The sequence below is a fragment of the Microcebus murinus genome, chromosome 10 (assembly GCF_040939455.1).
Source record: "Microcebus murinus isolate Inina chromosome 10, M.murinus_Inina_mat1.0, whole genome shotgun sequence".
Lineage (NCBI taxonomy): Eukaryota > Metazoa > Chordata > Mammalia > Primates > Cheirogaleidae > Microcebus > Microcebus murinus.
This window is the reverse complement of record NC_134113.1, coordinates 83,811,712-83,838,799: the sequence shown is the minus strand read 5'-3', so window position 1 is coordinate 83,838,799 and position 27,088 is coordinate 83,811,712. Positions and strand designations below refer to the sequence as shown.

The 27,088-nt window shown below is 36.6% G+C and overlaps 1 protein-coding gene across 16 annotated transcripts in view; it reads left to right on the top strand.

Moving 5' to 3' along the window:
- PLEKHA5 (pleckstrin homology domain containing A5) overlaps nucleotides 1-27,088 on the top strand; it is a 246,680-nt gene that overhangs the window by 153,300 nt on the left and 66,292 nt on the right. For 9 of the 16 annotated variants that reach the window (XR_012921472.1, XM_076007618.1, XM_076007616.1 and 6 more), the window contains 6 exons: nucleotides 4,382-4,482; nucleotides 8,459-8,574; nucleotides 8,862-8,879; nucleotides 13,737-14,204; nucleotides 21,788-22,253; nucleotides 24,870-24,953. Coding sequence is in view for 15 of the 16 variants with exons in the window: in XM_076007618.1 (XP_075863733.1) it covers nucleotides 4,382-4,482; nucleotides 8,459-8,574; nucleotides 8,862-8,879; nucleotides 13,737-14,204; nucleotides 21,788-22,253; nucleotides 24,870-24,953 (1,253 nt within the window). In the remaining variant the exon portion in view is untranslated. The other 7 variants (XM_076007617.1, XM_076007622.1, XM_076007624.1 and 4 more) reach the window with 2 other exon arrangements.

Sequence of the window (27,088 nt, the reverse complement as noted above, 5' to 3'; positions counted from 1 at the left end):
CCTTATAGTAGGCATACAGTGAGCCCACAGTTACAGAGCACTGGGATTACTCTATTTCTGTTTCAGGGGTGGGGAGCCCACAGCCTCAAGGCCACACGTGGCCTTTTGACTAAATCCAAATTTTACAGAACAAATCCTAGACTATTCTGTAGTCTATTGACAAAACTTACCATGGAACTTAATTCATTCTACAGATACTTTTTTTTTTTTTTTTTTTTGAGACAGAGTCTCACTCTTGCCCAGGCTAGAGTGCCGTGACATCAGCCCAGCTCACAGCAACCTCAAACTCTTAGGCTCAAGCAATCCTTCTACCTCAGCCTCCCAAGTAACTGGGACTATAGGCATGCACCACTATGCCCGGCTAATTTTTTCTATTTTTGGTAGAGACAGGGTCTCACTCCTGCTCAGGCTGGTCTCAAACTCCTGAGCTCAAACAATCCACCGGCCTCGGCCTCCCAGAGTGCTAGGATTACAGGCGTGAGCCACTGCACCCAGCCTCAACACATACTTATTAAGCAGGACATATGTCATGCCAGGTGTTGCCAAAACGACAGTGTAAGAAAGCTGTCATAAAACTTGCCTTCTACAGAGATCAAGGAGACAGTACATAAGCTCAAATATATAAACAAGACCATAATAATATGCTTGTAAGACAATAATGTTATAGTATGAAAGGCAGGCATGGGGGAAAGGTGTCTTTGGATCAATACTCTGAGCAGGTATTTTAGATAGCAAAATCTAAATTACAAGGAGGAGCCAGAGTGAGTGGAGTGTTCCAGGCGGGGGAAGTGAATAGTGCAAAGGCTCTAAGATAGGAGAGTGTTTAGGATTGTTGAAGGAGCAGAAAGAAAGCAATGTGCTAGGGCCGGGTGGCGCGGTGGCTCATGCCTGTAATCCTGGCATTCTGGGAGGCCTAGGTGGGTGGATCGCTCAAGGTCAAGAGTTCGAAACCAGCCTGAGCAAGAGTGAGACCCCCATCTCTACTAAAAATACAAAGAAATTAATTGGCCAACTAAAAATCTATATAGAAAAAATTAGCTGGGCATGGTGGTGCATGCCTGTAGTCCTAGTACTCGGGAGACTGAGGCAGAAGGATCGCTCGAGCCCAGGAATTTGAGGTTGCTGTGAGCTAGGCTGACACCATGGCACTCTAGCCCGGGCAACAGAGTGAGACTCTGTCTCAAAAAGGAATAAAATAAAATAACTAATAAAATAATTAAAAATTAAAAAAAAAAAAGCAGTGTGCTGAGCTGGGAGATTAGCAATAGGAAAGGAGAAGGGAGAAATAGAGATCACACCATGTAGGACTCTATAGGAGCCTGGATTCTACTGTAAATGCCATGAGGAAACAAATTCGATGTTTTTAAGCAAAAGAATTATATGCTTTGGTATATATTTATAAAGCTCGCTGAAGCTGCTATTGGAGAATGGATTGTAAAGGAGAAGGAACAGAGCAGAAAGACTAGGAGCTACTGTGTAGAGGTGATAAAGGCCTAGACTAAGCTCGTGATAACTTAGCTGTGAGCTCTTCTGATGCACCTGGATGCCTTGTTAGGTAGCAGAATGCAAAAATGAGCAAGATAAACCCCCTGTCCCTATAGAACTCACAAATTAGCTGAAGAAATCAGGAAAGAATCTCATAGTAGGTGCTCAGTTAGGTTGAGCGAGTGTTGGCCAGTCCTGTGCAAGGAAAGGATCAGGAAAAAAGGGTGATTTGGGCAAAGGACTTATCAAAGGACTTTGGGCAAAGGCCAAGCATACTCATGTTCTGCAAAACATGAGTATGCTTGGCCCATTTGTACAATGATATGTAGAACTTGTATTCCTGGAAGACGCAGTGAGAGTTAAGGCTTAACAGGTAGATCAAGGCACAAAAGGGCATTGGTTTGCCAGCCTAATGAGTTTGAGCTCTGTCTTGAATGCAAAAATAATAACAGGATCAGAGAGCAGTTAACAGTATATTGGAGTATTCCAGGTTAGAAATGAAAGTTGGTAATATTTACCTAGCTGTAATTATATTTCTTGTCTTGTTCTTTTAAAACTAAGTAGAAATGGAAAATCTTAAAATGCCACTTGAATCCAATAAAATGCTGAGATTCTTATGGCTCCTGTCCCAGGTTTTGTTCCCTAGGAACCAAAGTCTGTAATGGAGATTGTTGATATGTAGGAGGTTTATTGGGAAGTGTTCCGGGAACCACCAGCTGTGGCAGGGAAGGAAGGAAGACAGGGCAGAGGGAGAAAGTGGGCGGCTGCCATACCATCTCACAAAGGCCTCAGCTGATCCCATGGCAAGTTCATTCATTCTGCAAACACCCCTCGGTACCTACTCTTTGCTTGGCGCAGTCTGAAGATGGTACTTAGGTCAGGTTTAGGCCTAGAAGAATGTCATGATAAGGAACATTAGAAGAACCTAGTGAAGAACTCTTAAGGTGGGCATTTGACCGAAGATGAAGATTTTATATGCCGTGCCTTTAGTTTTATATTATAATGGTAATATTTATTGAACACTTGACTGTGTGCTGAGTTCTTTATGTATATTAATTCATTTAACCTTGATTACAATCTTTTGAGCTAAGTTCTGTTATCCCCAGTTTTAAGGATGATGAAACAGGTGCTGAGTATCAATAACTTGCCCAAAATCTCACCGCTAGGTAGTGTTGGGCTGGAAAATGATGGGAGGGGATCCAGGGAAATCGCCCTGTGCCTCTGCATATTCTGAAGCAACTTTAGGAAATACGATTTTATTATGAGATGTAGCAGAATATATTATTTGGTTAAAATGACTTTCAATAAAGCTGGCTTCATGAGCTGTTTCTGATTATGTCCTTTATATAAACAAAATTGGATTCAAAATTAGGGTGTGACTCATTCTTTTGGATTGTCTCTCTCATTCGACATGATTGATGACTACTTTCCAACTTTTTTTTTTTTTACCTTTTAGAATGAATGTGCACTTTTATTAATTCTTTTTTTGTAATAATATTAGTGAACTATTCCTGAATGAGCATAGTATAGTAAAAGCAAAACTTTGTTCCATTATTTGAAGAAAAGCTATAGGAAAAAAACCTTTATTTAATGCAACTTTTTCTTTTTTGGAATCTTCACCATATACTCTAGAAATGAGGTAGAAATAAATAAAATCCCTTGTTAAGTTTGTGATTATTTTTTTAAAAAAAACACACAGCAAGCATAATAAAAAGAATTATCAATATTTCCCATGTATGGCTTTTCTCGTTGGTGAGTTGATCCTGATGCACAGCTTTATTAGCTTGTCTTGTGGGTCTGTAACAATGAACTACATATTTCAAGTTTCATAAACATCTCTGCCCCTAAGCAGCAAGTTAATAATGTGAATCTATGCTGTCAAGATTAATGTTTTCTCATTTTCCTGGGTATATTTTATGTGCTTGCCTCATAGGCCTGTGATTTATTTGCAGTACTCTATTGTGTATCAGAATGACTACTAAAGGAAACCTTCAAAGTTAAAAGTTTTTAAAAGCATGTAATTTGTATACCCTAGTTTAAAATGTATATTCACATGTATATTCATTTATTCAGTACTTTTTTTTGAGCATCTGCTGTCATTCTAATTATCTTCATGGGCTGGGCACAGTGGCTCACACCTGTAGTCCCAGCACCTTGGGGGACCCAGGCAGGAAAATCTCTTGAGGTCAGCAGTTTGAGACCAGTGTAGGCAACATCGCAAGACCCTAGCACCACAAACAATTTTAAAGTTATCTTCATGGAACTTACATTCTGGTGTGGAGAGAAAGATAGTAAGCAAATAAATAACTAAAACATGTAGTCTGTTTTAGGTATTGAGTTTCGGAAGTTGTAACATTCCCAAAGGAAAATAGAGGGAATGTTAAAGAAATAGTTTAAAATATGGTAGTCAAGGCAGGCCTTGTTGATGAGACCTCTGAACAGAGACTGAAGGGTGTAAGCGAGTGAGCCATGTGTTTATCTGAAGTTAGAATGGTTAGGCATTTAAATCCTACCAGAAATGTGGGTGGATTAATGTTTTAAGGTTTCTATGTCATTTCTTAAATGTTATTTTCAGTGAATCACGTGTAAAAGGGCTTTGTAGAATATAGTATATGTACAAAACAAATGTATGCTATTTTTTTATGTCTGACTTTTTTTAAATGTGTGGTACCAAGTTTCAGTTCTCTTAGGATAGGGAAATTCATTGAAAGTGAAGAAGTATAAATCCTTCTGCTATTTGATATTTTCATTTAAAACCTTATAAAGACCTGCTTAAACATGATATGTTCATTTATATTACAAGAACCTTTTGATTTGGCCGAAATAAATTTTGAGAAAATTTATTCTGCTTCGTGAGAACATTTATATTCTAATGAGATGTTAAATTATCTCTTAGATGAGAAAGAAGAGGGCATTCTGGGAAGCATCCTATTACCTAGTTTTCAGATAGCCATGCTTACCTCTGAGGATCACATTAATCGCAAGTATGCTTTTAAGGTAAGGAAATAATCATTCTTTTTAATTCTGTGTTTGAAACTTGCATTGATTAAAATGGATATTGATTTATAGATTATTACAAAAACACAGTTATAGTGGTTTTTATATTTAAATTGTATTAATGGTCTCATGGTTATGTAGGAGAATTTCCCTTTAATTAGGAAGCATGTGCTGAAATATTTGGGGTTCAGCTGTCTTCATGTCTATGTTTTCAAATGGTTCTAGATAAAGCAAACTTGTCAAAATGCTAATAATTGATTAATATAACTATGGATGTCCTGGTAATCACTGTACTATCCTTTCAAGGTTACTGTATGTTTGAATTTTTTTGTAATAAATTTGGGGGGAGAGTACTATAAGAGACAACTGTAAGAGATAAACATAATATGTTTATGAACTTATAAAATAATTGCAGAGATATGATTAGGTCTAAGTGCGTTGCAATCATCAGATACTTTACAGAGAATATTGAAGTTGAGACTTAAATCTGCTGCTACTAAATTGAAGCAGACCTGAGATCCCCTCCCCTGACTAATCCCTACCTATGTTTGTGATATTGCTGGTTTGTGAATCCCTCTCAAGTAAAAGGCCACTTCAATGCTAATTTAGTAATTTGTTTTCAAAAACCGTTCTGCATTCTTTGCTTTGTGATTATGACGAAAATGCATTCCAGAGGTCTCCTATTTTTTAAGTCAAGTTTTAAACTAAGAAGTATAAAGGGTTTAAGGGAAGGGAAGGAAATAAAGATAACATATGCTGCTATTTAACAATGAAAATATCTATTCCGTTAAGAATTTATTCCATTTTAAATTTCCATCTGCTTTTAAAGACTTCTCAGGACTGCAGCTGATTTACAACTTTTGCTAATTAATGTGTTACTTTCTCAGCTTTGAAGAAAAGAGAGCAGAAAGGCATAGTTTTGGTGGATTAAGGGGGTTGATAACAGATAGCCTAAATGAGAAAGGAAATTTAAACAAAGACCTGAGGATAAAAGGGAGTAGCTTCGTATTTAAATTAATTTCATCAAAATAAACTTTATCAACATTGTAAACAAGAGAGCAGAATTAAATGTTTTGAAGTGTTATTATAACAGGTTAATAATGATAACTTAAAATGATAGCTTTATAAATATACATGTAGACCTCTGTGATATTAATACTATTATTTGGCCATGGGTTTAAATTGTTTTGTTTGCTTGTCAATTTAGCAAAAATTTATTGAATTCATACTATTGGGATTATTTGCTGGGTTCTTAGACTCTAAAAAAAAAAATACTACAATGTTAAAATAACAGCAAAAGTGACAACACGTGTTAAATATATTTTCTCCGTAACGATTTGGTTTGATTTTAATTTTATTTTATCTGTAACAAGAATAGTAATTGCTGTTTGAAATTCTCTCTTCTGTGGTGGTGTTTCCTGTGAATTTATGAGCTACTTTACTACTAAGTCTGTTGACGTTGATGCTATGGCTTACCAAAACAGTAAGTAGAAACTTATAGACAATTATTGAACTCAAATGTGGAACTTAAAGCTAAATTAGGTACTTTGACATCATCTAGTAAATATTTCCAGTTGACAGATGGCAAATGTGGGTGGGGTTTGTTGGGGTTTCTATATGAGTCTTGGCTAGACCTGAATCTTAACTACCACACCACTAGCCCAGTGATCTTTCTGTTGATCACAGATGTGGGCAGTGGTCTTTATTCATTTTTCTAAAATTCTAGTGAGTCCAGTGACACTGTGGTGGTTTCAATTATTTTAACAACATAAAACATTTAGCTGTTTAAGTTGTTTCTGTAGATAATTTTATTCTCTTACATAGTCAAGCGAGATTTCTTGGTTATGTAGTTATTTTGATGAGTGTGACTATTGAAATTACTTGTATCCTGAAATAAATTTTTGAAGAAACTAATTTGACATCTTAGATAAAGCAGATTGTCAGAATCTCAGAGCAAAGTGTATGGTTCCAGATTTATTCCACTCATCTCTTTCTATTTAGCAGGGTAACTATATACTTAGTACTCTTTCCTTTACCTTGTTCTATTTTGCTTTAATTTTTAGTTATTATGGGTACACAATAGTTATATATCTTTATAGGGCACATGTGATGTTTTGATACAGGCATACAGTGTGAATTAATCAAATCAGGGTAATGGGGTATCCATCACCTCAGGCATTTATCATTTCTTTATGTTAGGAACATTCCATTTCCACTCTTAGCTATTTTAAAATACGCCCTAACTTATTGTTAATTATAGCCACTTTGTTGTGCTGTCAAATATTGTTCATTCTATCTAACTATATTTTTGCACCCATTAACTACCCCTACCTTACCCCCTACCACCAACCTTCCCCCTTTATTCTAGGTTGAAATAGTCTTTATTTTTCCTTGTCTTTGAATGTCTAATAGGGAACCATCACAGGCATTTTTAAATGGAAATTAAGACTGTTTCCCAGCCAGGCGTGGTGGCTCACGCCTGTAATCCTAGCACTCTGGGAGGCTGAGGCGGGCGGATTGCTCGAGGTCAGGAGTTCGAAACCAGCCTGAGCAAGAGCAAGACCCCGTCTCTACTATAAAAAAATAGAAAGAAATTAATTGGCCAACTAATATATATAGAAAATTAGCTGGGCATGGTGGCACATGTCTGTAGTCCCAGCTACTCGGGAGGCTGAGGCAGAAGGATTGCTTGAGCCCAGGAGTTTGAGGTTGCTGCGAGCTAGGCTGACGCCACGGCACTCACTCTAGCCTGGTCAACAAGCAAGACTCTGTCTCAAAAAAAAAAAAAAGACTGTTTGCCCCATAAGAGTCCCTATCTTGACCATTTTTTCTTCTGCTTTGATACAGCTACTGTTGCTGTCCATCTGTACCTTGTCAGACCAAGAGTCAAGACGAGCGTTCAGTGCTCACAGCTTGTGTAGTGCTCTCTCATCAGCATTTTCTTTATTTTGTTTTCCTTCTGTTTCTCTGGTACAGAGGCAGATTGAACCACTGTAGAGAAAATACCTACTTAGTGGCTATGTAATCCTTCCTCTTGGACCCAAAAATATTTACTTTTTTTTTTGAAACAGAGTCTCACTCTGTTGCCCGGGCTAGAGTGCCATGGCATCAGACTAGCTCACAGCAACCTCAAACTCCTGGGCTCAAGCAATCCTTCTGCTTCAGCCTCCCAAGTAGCTGGGACTACAGGCATGCACCACCATACCTGGCTGATTTTTTTCTGTATATATTTTTAGTTGTCCAGATAATTTATATTTTTAGTAGAGACGGGGTCTCTCACTCTTGCTCAGGCTGGTCTTGAACTCCTGACCTTGAGCGATCCTCCCACTTTGGCTTCCCAGAGTGCTAGGATTACATTTTAACTCTGAAACTTGAAAAGAAAAACTAAAAGGAAATACCATGTTGGATCATTTATAAATGACCCATTAAAAAGATTTATAAATCTTTTGTGTTTGTTTATAGATATCTATAAAGATTATACAAAAAATAACAGCAGCACCATTTGAGGAGTGGAGAAATTGCTAACACTAGGGGGAAATGCTATAATATGTACATTTCAGTTAATTTTGTTGCTAGTTGCTCTGGAAGATTATTCTTGAATAAGAGGTATGACTTCCAGTAAATGAAAATTGCTAGAGTTATAGAGGTGGAACAGTACCCTAGGTGCTTTATTTTTACCTCCTTTCCTTCCCATATACTTTTTTTTTAAATCTTAGAATGCACACAACTAAAAACGGCGTCTGGGGGGGAGGGTAAAGTTAGCAGAGAAAATTTAGTATTATTTCTTTTTGGAGATTAATAGTTAATGTTCTTCTCTTGAGTCATTTCTATTTCATATATTTAATGAAAGACAGATCTGCTTTCTTTGAAATTTAATAGCAGTGATATATGTAAGGAACCACTTATCTTTTTTTTTTCTTTTTCTTTTACAGAATTCCATATTTTTATTTAAAATGATCGTGTCGTTTTCAATCAGGCAGCCCACCCAAATATGCGGACCTATTATTTCTGCACTGATACAGGAAAGGAAATGGAGTTGTGGATGAAAGCCATGTTAGATGCTGCCCTGGTACAGACAGAACCTGTGAAAAGGTAAAGGCTTGTAGAAAAAATAATGGTGATTTCCACTTCCATTTTATTCCATGCCTTGCAAGTGTGTCATTATCATAGTATATACATTTTATTAGTCATGATCTGAAACCATTTTTTCCTTAGAAAGCAAGGATTAATTCATGTTCTGTATTAATATACCTTTTGTTAGTTTGAGATGCCACCTACATTTTTATTCCACCTTTCCTCTTTGCTCATTTCCACCTATCAGTGTACTGGGGTGAATCCAGAATCCTAACATTCAAACTGAATGTTCTTTCTTCTTACAGAATTACCTTTAATTTCCGGTAAGTACATTTTTAATTGTTCTCTTAAAGCTACACAGATTGTTATCCTTTAAGATGTTTTTAAAGATCCTAAATCTTAGAAGAGAATGTATTTTATTAAGTTAATTTAATTATGTTATGTTACAAGCTAGTCAGAGGAAATCTTTCTCAAACTACCCAAATGGAGGTTGAATAATGTGCTTTTTTAAAAAAAAAAAAAAAATTCTATTACTGTAATTTGAAGAAAGATTTATGATACAATTAAATTTTGTTTCCAGTCAGTGACATTTGGGCACATGTCTTGTATAAGGAAGATGCTAACATGGAAGTTTGGTCTTCCCCCCCCCCCTTTTTTTTTTTCAGGAAATTAGTGGTTTTTACAGTGTAAATCTTTAGTCCTTTTTTTGTTTGTTTGTTTTAGTGTACATTTTAATAAAGGTTTTTGGCTAAAAATTTAAGTTGATGCTATTGTATATTTGTGCTATTTTTATAAATATTGAATCTAAATCAAGTTAACCAATAACTAATAATTAGAGCCGGGCAGAAAAAAATGGAAAGAAAAGAAAAGAGGGCCCAGACTGGAGCTCTTGGACACCTATTTTTAAGAAACACCCCCTCAACCATGTGCATATTCTAGGTCAAGAGCCAATAGAAGGGAAATTGCTTATGGAGTTCCTCATGTAAAATTTACCTGAATAGACATAAGATGAGGTAGTTAGCGCAAAAAACTATGGGAGATGTGTAGGTGAAAAGAATTCTTTGAAAATCTTCAATAATTTTAACTTCAGAGTAAAATTTTTAGGGAATTGTTTAGAATACAGAAATCAGTATAGTAGTTAAAATATTTATTTATTTATTTCCACATAATTTTAATATTATATGTTATACTTTTATCAGAATTTGAACTTCTTTCCATTTTGTTTTATTGAATTTATCACTCTAAAAACTAATAATTACTCATAATTTGAGGTGATAACGGTGACCATCAATTATTTGGTTTGATTTCTGGCAACCTAATAGTTCATTGGTTTTGTGCCCATATGGTTTTCAGCCACTTATGCTGGTGTAATTTGCTCAGTTAGCCAAGAATTATTGGATATTGCCTATGTCTCCAACCTGGAATCAGTCACTGTTATCCTGTAGAAATTACATGTTTTCTTCTACTCCTGCCTGTTGTCATTTTTAATTTATTTATTTATGTATTATTTTTGAGGCAGGGTATTACTCTGTTGCTGGGGCTAGAGTGCAGTGGTGTCGTCATAGCTTACTGCAACATTAAACTTCGGGGCTCAAGCAATCTTTTTGCCTCAGCCTCCTGAGTAGCTGGGACTATAAGCATGTGCCACCAAGCCTGGCTAATTTTTTTAATTTTTTGTGGAGATGAGGTCTCTCTGTTTTGCTCAGGGTGGTCTTGAACTCCAGGCCTCAAGTGATCCTCCCAACTCAGACTCCCCAAATCCTGGGATTACATGCATGAGCCATTGCACCCAGCCCACCTGTTGGCATTTTCATCCCATGCTATTAGGTTTAGTCATTGAAAGTGAAAGTACCTAATTGTTGTAATATTTCATTTCATAAGTATGGGGAGATTTTGTTTGCTTAGTTTTAAGATAATGGACTCATTTTGCTATATAGGAAGAATGCTGAAAATTTTATCAAGGCATATCACCTAAAAGATAAAACATCCAGTTTTTAACTAGATGCTTCTTTTTTTTCCCCAGATTTATCGAGTATTTTACCTAAACTAAGATGTCATAATTCCCTAGTGTGCAGATCATTGACAGCAAAAAATTTAAAAATCTGATATGCATTTGCTGAATGATTTCCATCTCCAGGCCCATTGTTTTCATTTTATGTATCTCAATGTATTTTCTACAATAATTTAAATGTCACTTTTTAAAATTAATCACAAGTTTTATATTATTTATGTGTATGGTCCCCAACCCCCAGGCCACATACCAACACATGTCGATGACCTATTAGGGACTGGGCCACAGAGCTCTCCACCACCTCCATGGAAAAATTATCTTCCATGAAACCGGTCCCTGGTGCCAAAAAGGTTGGGGACCCCTGATTATGTTATCTTAGCATATTTTCCTGAGTCAGCTTTGTTCCATTTAGAGAAAAGTCATCATAGGTACCGTTTTGATTATTTCTTAAATGATAAATGTTTGGAAAAATTAGGAAAAAAGCCACCATAGTTCTAATTTAATTTCTAAAATAGACTAGAGGCAAATAATTTTTGAAATCTTTTCAAATATTTAATATTCAATGTTATGTTCCCCCTTCTCCAACTTAACAAGGATAAATATGCTTTTAGTATAAATTTTCTATGAATTTTATCTTTCAAGGAAAAGAAGCCCTAGCCTATCTTAGTAAACTCTCCCAGTGTCTAATTGGGTCCGATCTGGAAGCTATGGTTTATTTCTAATCTAAATATATGGATAGTCCATACCTGTACTTTGTCACATTTTTTTTTCTTTTTTATTTTTTTCCTCAGTGAACATATTCCAAACTATCTAAAATCTATTTATGTCTTCATTTATGGTTGAATATATTGGGTCATTAAATATGGAATGTCTGATTTCAAATCAAATGTATTTTATTATATCTCAAACAAGAAGCAGTACAAGTGATCTATGCACCTAAACTATCGGCATAGTTTTGCCAGCTTACCGGGAGCTTGTTAATGCCACTAGCAAAGAAGCTTGGAGAGCCAGTGGTGATAAAAATCACAAAAGGTCTTTTCCACAGCTTGTTGAGAATTGAATATTTTTCCTTGCAAGAAGTAGTCCAAAGCCTGGAAGAAGTGGTAGTCAGGTGGTGCAAGGTCTGGTGAATATGGTGGATGACAGAGTTTCCAAGACCAGCTGCTTTAGTTTCAGCAGTGTTGTTTGTGAGACATGGGGTTGAGCGTTGTCTTGCAGGAGAATTGGCTTGTCTCTGTTGGCCAATCTTGGCTGCTTAATTGCAGGCATCCTCATCATTTTGTCCAGTTTGTTGTGGTAGACATCGCTATAATCAACTGACCAGGTTTCATGAAACTGTAGTGGATAATACCAGTGCTAGACCACCAAACAGACACCATTAGCTTTTTTTGAGGAATATTTGGCTTTGGACTGTGTTTCAGTGCTTCATCTTTATCCAACCATAGTGCTGAATGCTTGTGATTGTCCAAAAGAATCACACCTAACATCATACCTAACAATGTGTTGTAGAAATGGTTCATCTTTATGTTATAACAGCAAAGAAAGGCAAAGCTTCAAGACAATTTCTTTTCTGACGCTCATTTAATTCACGCGGAACCCATCTATCCATCTTCTTTACCTTGCCGATTCGTTTCAAATGGTCCGATATTGTTGGAATAATAACGTCAAAATCTTGCTGTTAATTCATGCAGGGTTGACATGGATTCACTTACACTACAGCTTTCAGCTCATCATCATCTACCTTGGTTTCAGCTCGCCCACGTGGCTCGTTTTCAAGATTAAAATCACCCATATGGAACTTTTCAAACCATTGATGTACTTACTGTGCATTCATTAGCCACATCCTTCCCAAACACTTCCTTGATAGTTCAAGCTGTGTACACTGCATTGGTTCTACAACGGAACTCGTATTCAAAAATAACACAAATTTTTGTCTCATCCATGGTTTGACAAAAATCACTGTAAAAAAACATGTGAAGGATAATCAGAAGCCAAACGTGCATTTGAAAGACTAATGATGTACCTTCACAATAAAAAGTAAAAGAAGTATCAAAGGGAAATGTCAGAGATATCAACCGTCAAACTTAGTACTTAAGGAAATCAGACATTTCATGCTTAATAACCTAATATATAGATATAGATGTATGTATTTTCCACACATCATAAAAATTTGCAGCAATTTTCCACACTTAGGATCTGATAGGAGCATTATTACATAATGAAATGTGGAAGGTTGGCCAGTTCTTGAGAGTCCTCCCAGAGTGGCATGATCTTAGCCATATTATGCAGGTTCATACAGTCTGCTTGATCTTGCCAGAGTCTGGAAATGATTGGGCTCAGGGAAGCTGATTCTCATCAAAAATATCTCGATACTAGTAAGCAGTACCACTGACACCCCACCCCCCCACACGCACTATTAATTGCTGGCACATTCTTCCAGTGGGCAGAGGGGCATGGGATGACAGATTCTAATACAGAATGGCTTGATGAGATGGAATAATAATAACATAATAAGGTCTGTGTCAGCCACTGCTTAGCTCATCTCTGGTTCTTACTATACCCGTTTACCAAAGAGGAAATTCAGGAACTGTAAGTTTTCTGCACCTTTCCCAAAGACGCAGCTAGCTGAATACGTGCAGTCTGGCTCCAAGAGCTCTAAAACTCGGGTCCTCTTGAATACAAAGAGAGTTAGTCATATGGTTCGGATCTTTGATAGCATGAGACTATAATTTCCTGCCACAGACTTTTCCACAACAAACTCGTGTTTGTCTCATGATGAGCTAACCCTCCTGGCTGGGAGCTATGTTGTTTATTTCGAGATACTAGCTACTACGGTCCTTTATGTATGGATTTTGTGGTTTAACTGTCATAGGACAGTCTTATTTGCTTTATTTCCAGATTTCTAATGGTGGGGGCACAGATCACTTTTTATCCTTCAGTACTTAATACACTTTCATTTTTCTTTCTCCCCTTTTTGTTATACTTTCTGGTGTTGTGCTTGAATGTTAATACCACAGCACTGGGGACTTCTACAGATTGTCCTCTGTGACCCTTTGCAGTCTCTCCCGCCCTATCCCCACTATAAGTCAAAATTTTCCTAGATTGAATCCCAGAAATAACTTACGCTTTATTTCATCTTATTTACTATGATTTTCTTCTCTTATTTCAGAGTGGACAAGATTACATCTGAAAATGCACCAACTAAAGAAACCAATAACATTCCCAATCATAGAGTGCTGATTAAACCAGAGATTCAGAACAATCAGAAAAATAAGGAAATAAGCAAACTTGAAGAAAAAAAGGCATTAGAAGCTGAAAAATACGGATTTCAGAAGGATGGTCAAGATAGACCTTTAACAAAAATTAATAGTGTAAAGTTGAATTCTCTGCCATCTGAACATGACAGTGGGTCAGCATTCCCTGTTCAGCCTGCACACTACAGACCAGTCAATGTGAATAGTTCAGAGAACAAAGCAGTCAATGTTAGCCTGGCAGATATTAGAAGTGGAAGTCACCCAAATACAGGGCCCTTACACACGGAGGCTGATCGGGTCATACAAAGAACAAATTCAATGCAGCAGTTGGAACAGTGGATTAAAATCCAGAAGGGCAGAGGTCATGAAGAAGAAACCAGGGGGTAAGTGTCTTGTCATTATGAACCCAGGCTGCTTTGGTGCTATGTTTCTGAACTTCCAATTAAAAGTATTGGTTTAAATTATACTTTACATATTACAGCCACCTTGCTATATCTTTTCATTTATGGTCATCAGATATCGGTATTTTTTCTGTCTCTCATTGTTCTGTCACCCATCTATGCTAATGGCAAGAAGTCATCCTCTCTGACACAACACCAGGCAAGGCTTGGGTTGTAGGTAGAGATCAAGTTTGTTTGGGACGAGGGAAGGAGCAAGCCCATTCTTCCCATCTCACCCATGTCTTGTTGCCCCGCTACTATCACCTACTAAGATTCAGAACTATGATTAGCCAGTGAAAACCTGTCTCCAACCTCCCCATTGCCCTATTCTGAGTGTCTTCCATTAGCAGTTTCTGCAGCTTGGTGCATTGTAAGTATTTCTTGAGACAAGCAGTGTGGGGGCAGTGAAAGCCTGTAGCTCTCTAATTCTCAGCCTCATTCCTGGGCTTTCTTTAAATCAGAATACACATGACTAAGTTTTAAATTTATTCATTCATGTGTGTACTTGTTCTTCATATATTTATTCTGTAATAACCACTATATACTAATAGTGGAGCCAGAAAGTAAAATAATGAAAAGATAGAGTCTGGCTTCTTACAAAGATAATTGTCTAGTACAGCAGACAGTTAGGTAAGTAAATACAGATAGTATGACAAGTACAATGAAGGAAGAATGGGTACTATAAGAATATATTTTGGGACAACCAAGAAAATCTTAAGGGTTCAGAGTTCAGGAAAACCTTTCTGGAAGAAGTAAACTACAAGCTAAAATAATAAGAATGACATACATATCATAGCTTAGATATGCAAAGCTCCAGCATTGCTAGAGAGCAGAGAAAGGAATCAAAAAGAAATTCAGGCCGGGCACAGTGGCTCACGCCTGTAATCCTAGCACTCTGGGAGGCTGAGGCAGGCGGGTTGCTCGAGGTCAGGAGTTCGAAACCAGCCGGAGCAAGAGCGAGACCCCATCTCTTCTATAAATAGAAAGAAATTAATTGGCTAACTAATATATATAGAACAAAATTAGTTGGGCATGGTGGCACATGCCTGTAGTCCCAGCTACTCGGGAGGCTGAGGCAGCAGAATTGCTTGAGCCCAGGAGTTTGAGGTTGCTGTGAGCTAGACTGACGTCATGGCACTCACTCTAGCCTGGACAACAAAGAAGACTCTGTCTCAAAAAAAAAAAAAAGAAAGAAATTCAGTTATGCTAGGTGCAATGGCTCAGCCCTGTAATTCCAAATACTTGGGAGACTAAGGCGGAAGGATTGTTTAAGGCCAGGAGTTTGAGACTAGCTGGGGCAACATAGACAAAACGCAGCTCTAAAAAACAATTTATTTATTTATTTATTTTTTTTTTTGTGACAGAGTCTCACTTTGTTGCCCAGGCTAGAGTGAGTGCCATGGCGTCAGCCTAGCTCACAGAAACCTCAAACTCCTGGGCTCAAGGGATCCTCCTGCCTCAGCCTCCCGAGTAGCTGGGACTACAGACATGTGCCACCATGCCCAGCTAATTTTTTCTATATATATTAGTTGGCCAATTAATTTCTTTCTATTTATAGTAGAGACGGGGATCTCGCTCTTGCTCAGGCTGGTTTCGAACTCCTGACCTTGAGCAATCCGCCCGGCTCAGCCTCCCAGAGTGCTTAGGATTACAGACGTGAGCCACCGTGCCCGGCCAAAAAAATTTTTTTTTTAAATAAGCCAGGCACATGACGTGTGTCTATAGTCCAAGCTATTCAGGATGCTGAGACAGAAGGATTGGTTGAGCCCAGGAGTTTGAGGCTGCAGTAAGCTATGATCATATCACTATACCCCAGCCTAGGCAGCACAGCAAGACCCCATCTCTAAAATTTAAAAAAAATAATAATTGGAGAATTATTGTAACTCTTTTCAGTAGTAGAAAACCAGTAAACAATGACATTGGTGATTTAATTGAATGAAGACTAATGTATTTTAATAGTGAAAATTCTGAGGTATGGTAATGTTCCTCCAGTTTTGCTAAGTTGTGATGGCTGACGTCTGTAATTGTCAGCCAAAGTCGTCTTCTTTCAGGAGTGAAGCTCAAAAGCCTGGGTGCCTGGGCACTTGGCTCCATCTCCCAAAACTGCAAAAATACCCTCCTGTGAGGTTTTATTCACCTCAGTTTTCTTTTCCCCCCACCTTCAGTGCTCTGTTCTAATTTTCCCAAGGGAGAATTATTTGTGAGAACTATTTACTATTTCAAAAATAAAATTTGAGAAATCTATTGAACTACATGGTGAATATAGCCATAACAATGTATACTTGAAAATTGCTGCCCTTCCTTCCTTTCATCAATACAAATTAACAAAATCTTGGAAAAAAAAAAATTGCTGAGAGATTTTGTTCTTACCACCAAAAAGATAAGTATATTAGGTAATACATATTTAAATTAGCTTGATTTAGCCTTTCCACAGTGTATAAAAGTTTCAAAATATGTTTTACTCATGAATATATATATATATAATTTTTGTCAATTTTTTTTTAAAACGTGTGTGAATAAATGCTGAGATTTACCAGTAATCAGGGAAATTGCACATTAAAGAAACAATGAGATAATAGTTTTCACTTACCAGATGATCCAAAATTATAAACAAACAAATAAATGAATGAATGCATTGGTGAATAAATAAAATTAGAGTACTTAATGTTGATCATAATGACAAAAATAAATAAACTCATAGCCTATTAGCAGGAAAATAAACAAAATTTGGTTAGACAGAAAAGCAGGAAGTAGTTGGGGGGGGGAAGGTAAAAAAGAAAAGGTGTTTGAAGTACTTGGTAATTCACTTTCAGGGAAATAATAAAAACCCAAATCAGATTTGCTGAATCTGTATCTACCAAGTTAAATCTCACCTCAAAAAAGAATCACTTTTCCTCAAATAAGGTCATATTTTAAGTTTAAAAGTATATAGGGAGATTCAACAAATATCTAGAAATTAGGTGGCTTTTTTAATTGTTAATTATAAATGTTAGTTTTAGGTCCTTTAATGGTTGTAATTAATATTTGTAAAGTCTTTCTGTAACCTTTTTCTTTTGAATTCAAACCAGCAGTTTCTGAAGGCTGGTTTTAGGTTGTTTTGAGCTGAGATTTTCTGTGGGTTCCTCCTGTATTTTTGGCTTCACTGTTTTGCCAGTTTCCATAAATGCTCTTAGTTAGACGTTCTTTTGTGATGGCTAGAGTCCACTTTTGATAATTGAAAAATACCATTTACATTATTATATAAAACTTTATCATAAAAAAATAGTTGTATTTTGTAATGAAATACATTTTTATTGGTGGAAAGAAGCATATTGTAATTCACAATATAGTTGATTTTTTAAAAATCTTTATGAAAAGCTTTCTTTTGTTATTAAAGTTCTGTTAGGAAGAAAAACAGGTTTAATATTTAGTTAAATAGTAGATCCCTGCATCTGTGAACAAAGCTTTAAAGTTTCTTTGTGACTGCCAGGCACTGTTAAGACACATGGTTGCCTTAAGCCATTGTTCTCGTGGCAGAATCACAGGGACAGAGTTTTCATGGTGTTTGACAGGCAGCTGCTGGTGAATGGGGCACTAAACCTGATGAAGGAGCTCACAGTGCTCATTTCTTAAGCTTTCCCTTAAACCGTAAATCACACTTTGCTTAATTTGAATTTCTTTGGGGAAAATCGCCAAAGGAAATTGCAGTTTTTGAAAAACAGGTCTCAAAATGCTAGAAAGTACATGGGATAAAAATGCATTTGCTTGGCAACCTGATTTTTATTACAGTTCCACCAGAGTGGTCTCAAAGATAGCAGAAGAACTTTTTTTAAACTTTGTAATCATTAATTAACCAAGCTTACTAAAAATATAGCCTGCTGTCAGTGATCATATTGGGTTGACAGTTCAATATACATCTCTACCACAGGGTCCAGGTCCCACATTACAGATGCTTCAGAGCAGTTGATGGAGGTGTTTAGTGTAATTAGGTGTTTTTGGAGCTATAATTTACACATTAGTTTATGGGCAGTTTTTAGAATGTTTTAGGTTGGCAATGTACATCCCTTCCTAAGATAAAGTTCAGTACCTAATCTAGAGCCTTTTGCATAATAGGGCTTCTATAGTATTTCTTGAATTTATGAATAACCAAATAAACCCTGGCAAATTGCTTTAGTACCATGGCAGAGTCTCTTGGATGGAGCCATCTTCTCCTGGCTGACGTACTTCCTAAGCAGATAGCCGTGGGGTTGCCAGCTCTGGACATTTTCCAGTTTATGGCTTTCAGGTTGTCAGAGAAGGTGCAGTTGGGAAGGAAAACCAAGCAGGGAAAAAAATGGGACATATGGGTGGAGGGAAGGCCTCAAGGAATTGAGCTCTTTATATAGGTTATGTAAGAGTATTGGGTACTGTATCCTCTCAGTTCACCCCCAAGATCATCAGATGGTTGACCTAAATGCAGTGGTTCTTGTCTGGGGGCTTTTTTGATCAATTTTGAACAAGCTTATTTTTGAGACATTGAAACCCTGTAGAACAACCAGCATAATGAAAGAAATGTAGTTTAGGAAAAATGGTTAAAGGAATTAGAAATACTTCAAATATACAATAAGGCATGGGATTTTAGATCTGTGTGATAATTTAATGATCAAATCGTCTTCTAGATGAGAAAAGAGCCTCCACAAGTTTCAGTTGGTCGTTCAACTAAATTTTGATAGCATAGGAAGGGCTTTATAACATTCTAAGATTATGTCCTTCCTAATTTTTTGGTATCTCTTTATTAATAAATTGTCATTATGGTAGATGAGTAAAGTTATATTTAATGATGTCCATGCCTTTGGCAAAATTAAAAAATAGATTTTTTTATTAAATCGAAAAGTCATAGAATCACTGATATAATGACCCCTGAGTTCTGTTGGTAACCCTGATATTAAAAGAAGTATAGGAATATGACCTCTTGATCTTTTCTCCCCTACTGCCCCCATCAACACTCTCAGAGTCCCAGAAGATATAACTCATCTAAGGTCCAAGTACTGGGTAGGAAAGCAAAAATCAAAACTTGGCTTTTCTAGTATTTGATCAAGGACTTTTCCCTGCTTTACTGTTTTCCCAGGGTATTACTATGTTTTTCACAGCTTTATCCTTGTGTGATTGTTTTAACCCACAAAAAGAAAGTGTATTTAACATGAGACTTTATCTTTATGTAAAAATAACATAATTTTACTACCCCAAAAGAAACAGATTGTGTCGGGATTTTATTATTAGCATGCCTCATGGCTCAGGTAGTGCTCAATTCATTTCACCTGGTCACAATGAAGAATTTGTTTTTGTTTTTAGAGACAGGGTTGCCCAGGCTGGAGTGCTGTGGTGTAATCATAGCTGAGCACAACCTCTAACTCCTGGGCTCAAGCAATCCTCCTGCTTCAGCCTCCTGAGTAGCTGGGACTACAGACACATACTACCACACCCGGCTAATTTTTAAATTTTTTTGTAGAGATGGGGTCTTGTTATGTTGACCAGGCTGTTCTCAAACTCCTGGGCTCAGGTGATCCTCCTGCCTCAGCCTCTGAAAGTGCTGTTGTTACAGGCATGAACCACCACATCCACCTTTTTTAAAAACCTATAATGCATTATTAGTATTTATGAATTGTTACCGACAAGTCTTTAGGTCAAAAAAAGAGCTTTGACATCCAGATTATTAGCCAAGGATTCCCAGGTTATCAAAGGATCAAGTAACTTAGACTTTGAGTCTTCTACCCTTTCTGGTCTGTGTAATCACCACATCTCTGACATTTTAACACCCAATAGAAGCCTGCATGTATTATGTGTGCACAATTCGAAAATATACTCTATGTTGAAAATAGAGTAATTAGGAGAAAGTTGTTAGCTAAACATTGAAAGAAGAGGTCAGGAAACCTGGATTCATGGGGTCTCAACTCTTCTACAGGTTTAGTTCATTGAAGTATGTTGATTTTGCTATTAGGATATAAATTTATTCCCCAGGGAGGTAGTAGTGTAAGATGAGCACATGTAATTTAATCTTGGTCTTTCCCATCTAGATTTTTCTGGTGGTGGTTTTTATTAAAAATTTACATTTGTGTTTAGAATTTGAATTGTAACTATACCTATCTCTGAAGATGATGGGGCTACACAAGTGCTAAGTTTATATAGAATTTTTAATTGACTTTTAAAAATTTATTTCACATGATATATTTGACTTAACATGAGGTTATCACAATATTAGTTTTTATGTTGTTGTTGTTTTGTTTTTGAGACAGAGTCTCACTTTGTTGCCCAGGCTAGAGTGAGTGCCATGACGTCAGCCTGGCTCACAGCAACCTCAAACTCCTGGGCTCAAGCAATCCTGCTGCCTCAGCCTCCCGAGTAGCTGGGACTACAGGCATGCGCCACCATGCCCGGCTAATTTTTTTTTTCTATATATATGTTAGTTGGCCAATTAATTTCTTTCTATTTATAGTAGAGATGGGGTCTCGCTCTTGCTCAGGTTGGTTTCAAACTCCTGAGCTCAAAGGATCCGCCCGCCTCAGCCTCCCAGAGAGCTAGGATTACAGGCGTGAGCCACCGCGCCCGGCCACAATATTAGTTTTGATAAACTCAAGAGTGTGTTTATCAAAGCATCTTTTAAAATAGTAAACTAAAATTTTATTCTTTTAGAAAACTATAGTATTCTGTGCTTAGCATTATAATATGCAATTATATATCCAGTCTCCAAAATTAGCATTTTTAAAATAATTATATTTTGCATGTATAATGTTTACAAAGAATTTTTAGATTGCTTTTAAAACCCCCCTGAAAAATAATAACCATTTATGAAGTGGAATATTACTGCACTGGAAACATTGCAAAACTCCTGAAATTGCAGTTTTATATTTGAAATACTATGATGTTTAAGTGGTTTGTTTTTAAGTAATAAAATTTTGAGCTTTAGCTTCGAGTCATTTTTATTTTTCAAGTTGGGAAATGTTATGAAGGGAAGTTATTCCTTCAAACCACAAATGTATGTTCCTCCCATAAACAACCATTCTTTCTTAAGGAAAAGGTACAACAGAATAGTCAACATACACTTGCAGTAATTCATTTTCTGTCTTTGTGCTCCATAGCTACAACTCAGAACTCCCATATTTCATCCATACACAAAAATCCTATTTGACTATTCTGATGAGATTGATAAAAATGGGATTCTGGGAGTTTATTAATGTGAATAAAAAGAAAATTTAAGGACAGACTTGATTAGATTTTGAACATTCTCACTTCTCAAGTGAAGCCAAACTATACACTGTGTGGAACTAATAGTCTTCTGGGTTATTGACATAGATGCTGCTTACTTACTGTATTAAGTTCGTTAAATCGGATTTCATAAAAAGATTAAAATCTGTTAATAATTTAATCTTGTATAATGTTGCAATCTTTCAAAAGTACGGCCTGATACATATTTTACTTCGAGAAGAAATACCCTTTGATTTAGAATTGGGAAAACGACTCTTCTCCTTCGCCTTTACATTTCAATTGTTTTTTTTTTTTTTTTATTTTAGGATAATTTCTTACCAAACACTACCAAGAAATATGCCAAGCCACCGAGCGCAGATCGCGGCCCGCTACCCTGAAGGTTACAGAACACTCCCAAGAAACAGCAAGACGAGGCCTGAAAGTATCTGCGGTGTAACGCCGTCCACTCACGACAAGACAGCAGGACCCGGAGCAGAAGAGAAACGGAGGTCAATGAGAGATGACACGATGTGGCAGCTCTATGAATGGCAGCAGCGTCAGTTTTATAATAAGCAGAGCACCCTCCCTCGACACGGGACTTTGAGTAGTCCTAAAACCATGGTTAACATTTCTGACCAGACAATGCACTCTATTCCCACATCACCTTCCCATGGGTCAATAGCCACTTACCAAGGATATTCTCCTCAGCGCACGTATAGATCAGAAGTGACTTCACCAATTCAGAGAGGAGATGTGACAATAGACCGCAGACACAGGGCCCATCACCCTAAGGTAAAACATCTGCTCCTTTCCTGTGGACTCACTACTTTGTAAATGCTGTGTTTTCTTTTTAATCCACTAGTCTTGTAAATGTGAGAGACCGGAGAATAGGCAGAAGGGTAAGCAAGGCAGCTCTTTTTTTTTGTCTTTAAAAATTAAAGGAAAATATTCTACAGTGTTAAAAATCTCATGTGTAAAAAAACGCCTGGGCTTGTAACGATTTATCTCGCAGGAGCACAGAAATAGTTCTTTTGAGCAGATGCAAATTCTTCTCTGCCTGAGAGCATATCTCATCAGTTCTCCGTGTAGGTTAAGATCACATGCATTTTTATTGGCTTTTTACACGCTTGCAAATTCTACAGCCTGCCCTCTGCTGGCATACCTGCAGTTTTGTATCAAGGTCATCGTGTTCTTTGCTAGGATACAAGTGTTAACCTCACCTTCTAACCAGCTGAATATGTGACTTATTGAGATATCTCCTTGGGTATTCAGTTTAATATTAGAGCCTAACAATCTTTAATGATATATATACATTTGGAGAATTAAAATATAGATGGAGATCATGTTTTAATGTGTACCTTAACTTGGTTTAAGCATTGCTTTAGAGTGCTTTGTATTGACCAGCTTTTCATAATGCTAAAGCAATTGTTTTGATCAGCCAGTACACAGCCAGTGCCCTAATGTCTATATTCTTTTAAAATGTACTTTTTCTTTTTATCCTTGTGATAGACTAAATCCTTCAATTGCATTATTACATAAAACATTTTCTTGATAGTTCATAAACATTTGTTAGAAGTTAATAAATCAGTCAGGAATTTTCTTTTGAAGAAAGCTTTCAATTTGCCTCACTAAAAAAAAAAAAAGGCTCCCTTTGAACTCCATTGTAACAAAGTTCAATATTTGTCACTTTGTACATCCAAAGGTTACATCAGGATTGATAAAAGTAGTAACAATTTACAAGAAAAATCTGATCTAATACAATTTAATGTGTGGTTTAGAAGTGGCTCTAAATTACATACTCTTGTAGTTATTAGTATTTTTCATATTCTTGGCCAGAATAGATCATCTGTTTTAACAGCAAATGAGATAAATTTATGTTCTCTATCCAGTTCCTAGCCAACTAAATTTCTACTATGCTACTCCTTCCAAAAAACATCTCCAGCATTGCCAAGTTTTTATTTTAAACTATGCTATCGTCTTTCTTGATCTAGATCAGTAGTTCTCAAAGTATAACTCATGGACCCTGGCGGGGGGTCCCCATGACCATTACAGGAAGTCCATACACTCAAAATTATTTTTATAATAATAAGGCATTATTCATTGTATTACCATTTGCACTGATACTGCAAAAGCAAAGATGGATAAAACTATTGACACCTTAGTATAAATCAAAATAGTGGCTTCAAACTAGACTAGTGGTCATTGTAGGCCTCACTGCCACGCACTTTGAATAAAAAAATAAGAAGTAGCAGCTTCATTTACGAATCCTCTTGTTGAAACAGTAAAAAGTAGTTTTATTGAATCTTCACCTTTTATTACATCATTTTAATATTACATGTGACCAAATGGGAATATAAAGCATTTCTGTTGCATACCAAAGTGCTAGTGGTTGTCTCACAGAAAAACACATGATTATTTGAGTTGCAAGCTGAACTAGCTCCTTTTTTTGTGGAACAGTATTTTTACTGGAAGGAACAAAAGACAACTATCATTATTCAGACATGATGTTTGACAGACACACTTTGTCAAAGTGAAATGCTAGCCTGTCACTTCAAGGAAAACAACTGACAGTATTTTTTGCTGATGACAACATTTGCGTTTTCAAGCAAAAATTAGAATTTTGGAAATCTCATGTCTGCCACTGCAGGTTTGACCACTTTCCAGTGCTTAAAGATTGGTCATGATATTAACAAATGTGATTTTTTTAATATTGTATACTGAAACATGTCAACATTTGGAATATTGCACAACTCACTGAACCAACCATATTTTCCAGATGACCAGTGTTTGATTGCAAAATTATGTATAGCTAAGATTCATTTAAAATACAAGTAGACCAATGGGTATTAATGTTAACAGAGTACCATAAGTTGATTGATATGGTTTCAGATGCCACTTTGCAACTGAGCTTTAAGAAAGTACAGCTTTTTTGAACTTTAGTGCAGTATCAAAGATAAATATCTATGATTATCAAGAAAAACGTTTTCCCTTTTCCAATGCTATATACTGAAGGTTGGTTTTCTTTACACGTTTCCACTAAAAGAGATTGTCACTCGAGATTGAATACAGAAGGAGATATGAGGATCCAGCCAGACTTTAAAGATTTGCAAAACAGTGCCACTCTTGTCACTAAATTTTCTTTTTTTTTAAGAATATAAAGAGGTCCTGAGGCCAAAGATTTTGAAAACCACTGAACCGACTATGTAGAATTACTCTGTTCATCAGCATCTGTATTTTAATCACACAAGAAATTTTAGTATCTGTCTTCTTTCATAAGCACAGATAACAATTTTCAAATGGTATTTCATAATAGGAATTTAAGATTTCTCATCACTGACATTGACAAGAAGGAAAAAAAAAAAAAAAAAACTTTACCACGGAATCTCAATTGTGCCTTTACTTTCCTAGCATGTCTATGTGCCTGACAGAAGGTCAATGCCAGCTGGCCTAACTTTACAGTCTGTTAGCCCCCAGAGCCTCCAAGGCAAAACGGTGAGTAATATCTTTATTACCATATCATGTTTTATTTATGTGCTACACAGGAAGGCACATATCTGACATGGTTTTTAAGTTCAAGTTTTCAGAGATGTCTCCCAAAGAAACACCATTACTGCTTTTGTGGAAGACATGCTCATCAAAAGAAATTGGAATCATGTAGCCATTTCCTTGTCTTAGTGGGTACCTTTCCCTAAGTGTCTGGCTGCCTAAATAAAAGGTTATATATTGAAAGTTTGTTGTATAACCTAGGTGGGTTTCTTTACTTTGTTAATTCCCTTATCCTTACCACACAAGTTGGAGTCATTCATTAGTGGAACAAATCCAGCAAGCAACTGTTTGTAGTCAAACTACAGGGCTAGAAAGAAGTTTGACTCTAAAAATACTCTGTCAGAGCAAGTATTTACCATTGTCATTTCATTATTAGTGTTAAGTTCAAATCGAAAAGGAGTTACATTACCAAGACACTACTATTTTTCAAATTAAAGAGAAAAGATGACTTTTCCTCACTTCAGTTTATTTTAATGACAATTGTTTTATCAGAGGAACTGGCTTTGTTATCAGTAAATAGTCTCAGTGCCTGTGAAGATGTGATTTTATACCTTTATAATTGTTTATTATTTAAAATTCCCATCTTGCCATAATAAAAAAATTCATCTTATGTGTTTTATACAAATACTGTTTTGTTTTATCTTTTATATGTGTAGATATAATACCTGGCTTTGGACTACTACTTAACAATTTACTTATCAAAGAGTATAGATACTGCTTGATTAAAGCTAAAAAGTTTTAAATGTTGTAATTTTTAAACATTAGATTGTTGATCTGACAAACAAACCAGGGATTAATCATAAAATAAATGTTAAATATCATATTACAGAATGTTCTGTTTTGCTCCCTCTAGTGGATATTTAGGATAAAAATTATTTACCACCTCTCTTACTTTTTGGGGGGTCAAATGTGCTTCGTTTTATTTGCCTCAAAATTTAAATGCCTAGTAAATTTATTGGTATCTTTCATTCTTTGGAAAATCCTTTTATCTTTTTGGCTCTGTAAATAATAGACCAGAGTTTCAAGATTTTTTTCTCTCTCTGTCACTCTGGGTTCTTAGAATGTCTAAATCCCTTACCAACCCTGCCTTCTCCCCAGCAAAACCTCAAAACACAGGGCTGATGATCATAAGATGAGGACTGTCCCGGAATCATGAGGTCATGAGATATGGTCGGCATCAGAGCAAAAGCGACTTTTTTTCTTTTATGTATGCAGTTTTTTCTTTAAGTCACACACTAAACATTCTTTGAGCATTTAAGAGACAGTAAAAGACTATTTTTTAACTTTTATGGATACCAAGTATTATCTAAGGAATCCAATAGTAGCTATAGTTTACTTCTGCTGACACTTTTCCTGTCTGATGGCAGTAATTTTTAATGTGATTCGAAATCACAGTTAAAAATAATTTGTCTCTAAAAAGAATTGTGTGGGAAATAAAAAGCAAATGAATGGAGCAGAAGAGAACTAGTGTAACGCTGTGGTGTACGCAAAACAAATCAGTTTCAGGACCACCTTTTGGCCTAGATGTTTTAAGAGCACTTAAGTGAGTCTCCCTCTGGCCCACCTGCAGTTTTTAATCATAACAAAGCTCAGATAAGCAACAAGTAATACTTTAATGGGCTGTAAGACTACCAGCGCCCATACTTTACTGCATTTCTAACACAGAAAAATAGATCAGGTTGGCCTATTAAGGAACTTCATCCACCACTGACAACTTTTTTCCCTTAGGGATCATAGTAGCCAATTAGGAACCAAACAATTCTCTGCTTTTCCCAGAGTGTGGAAGGAAAGTTTATGCACCCCTGGAAACTTTCCGGGCACGGTGGCTCATGCCTGTGATCCTAGCACTCTGGGAGGCCGAGGCAGGAGGATTGTTCGAGGTCAGGAGTTCGAAATCAGCCTGAGCAAGAGCGAGACCCTGTCTCTACTATAAATAGAAAGAAATTAATCAGCTAACTAGTATATAGAGAAAAAATTAGCCGGGCACAGTGCCGCATGCCTGTAGTCCCAGCTACTCGGGAGGCTAAGGCAGGAGGATTGCTTGAGCCCAGGAGTTTGAGGTTTCTGTGAGCTAGGCTGAT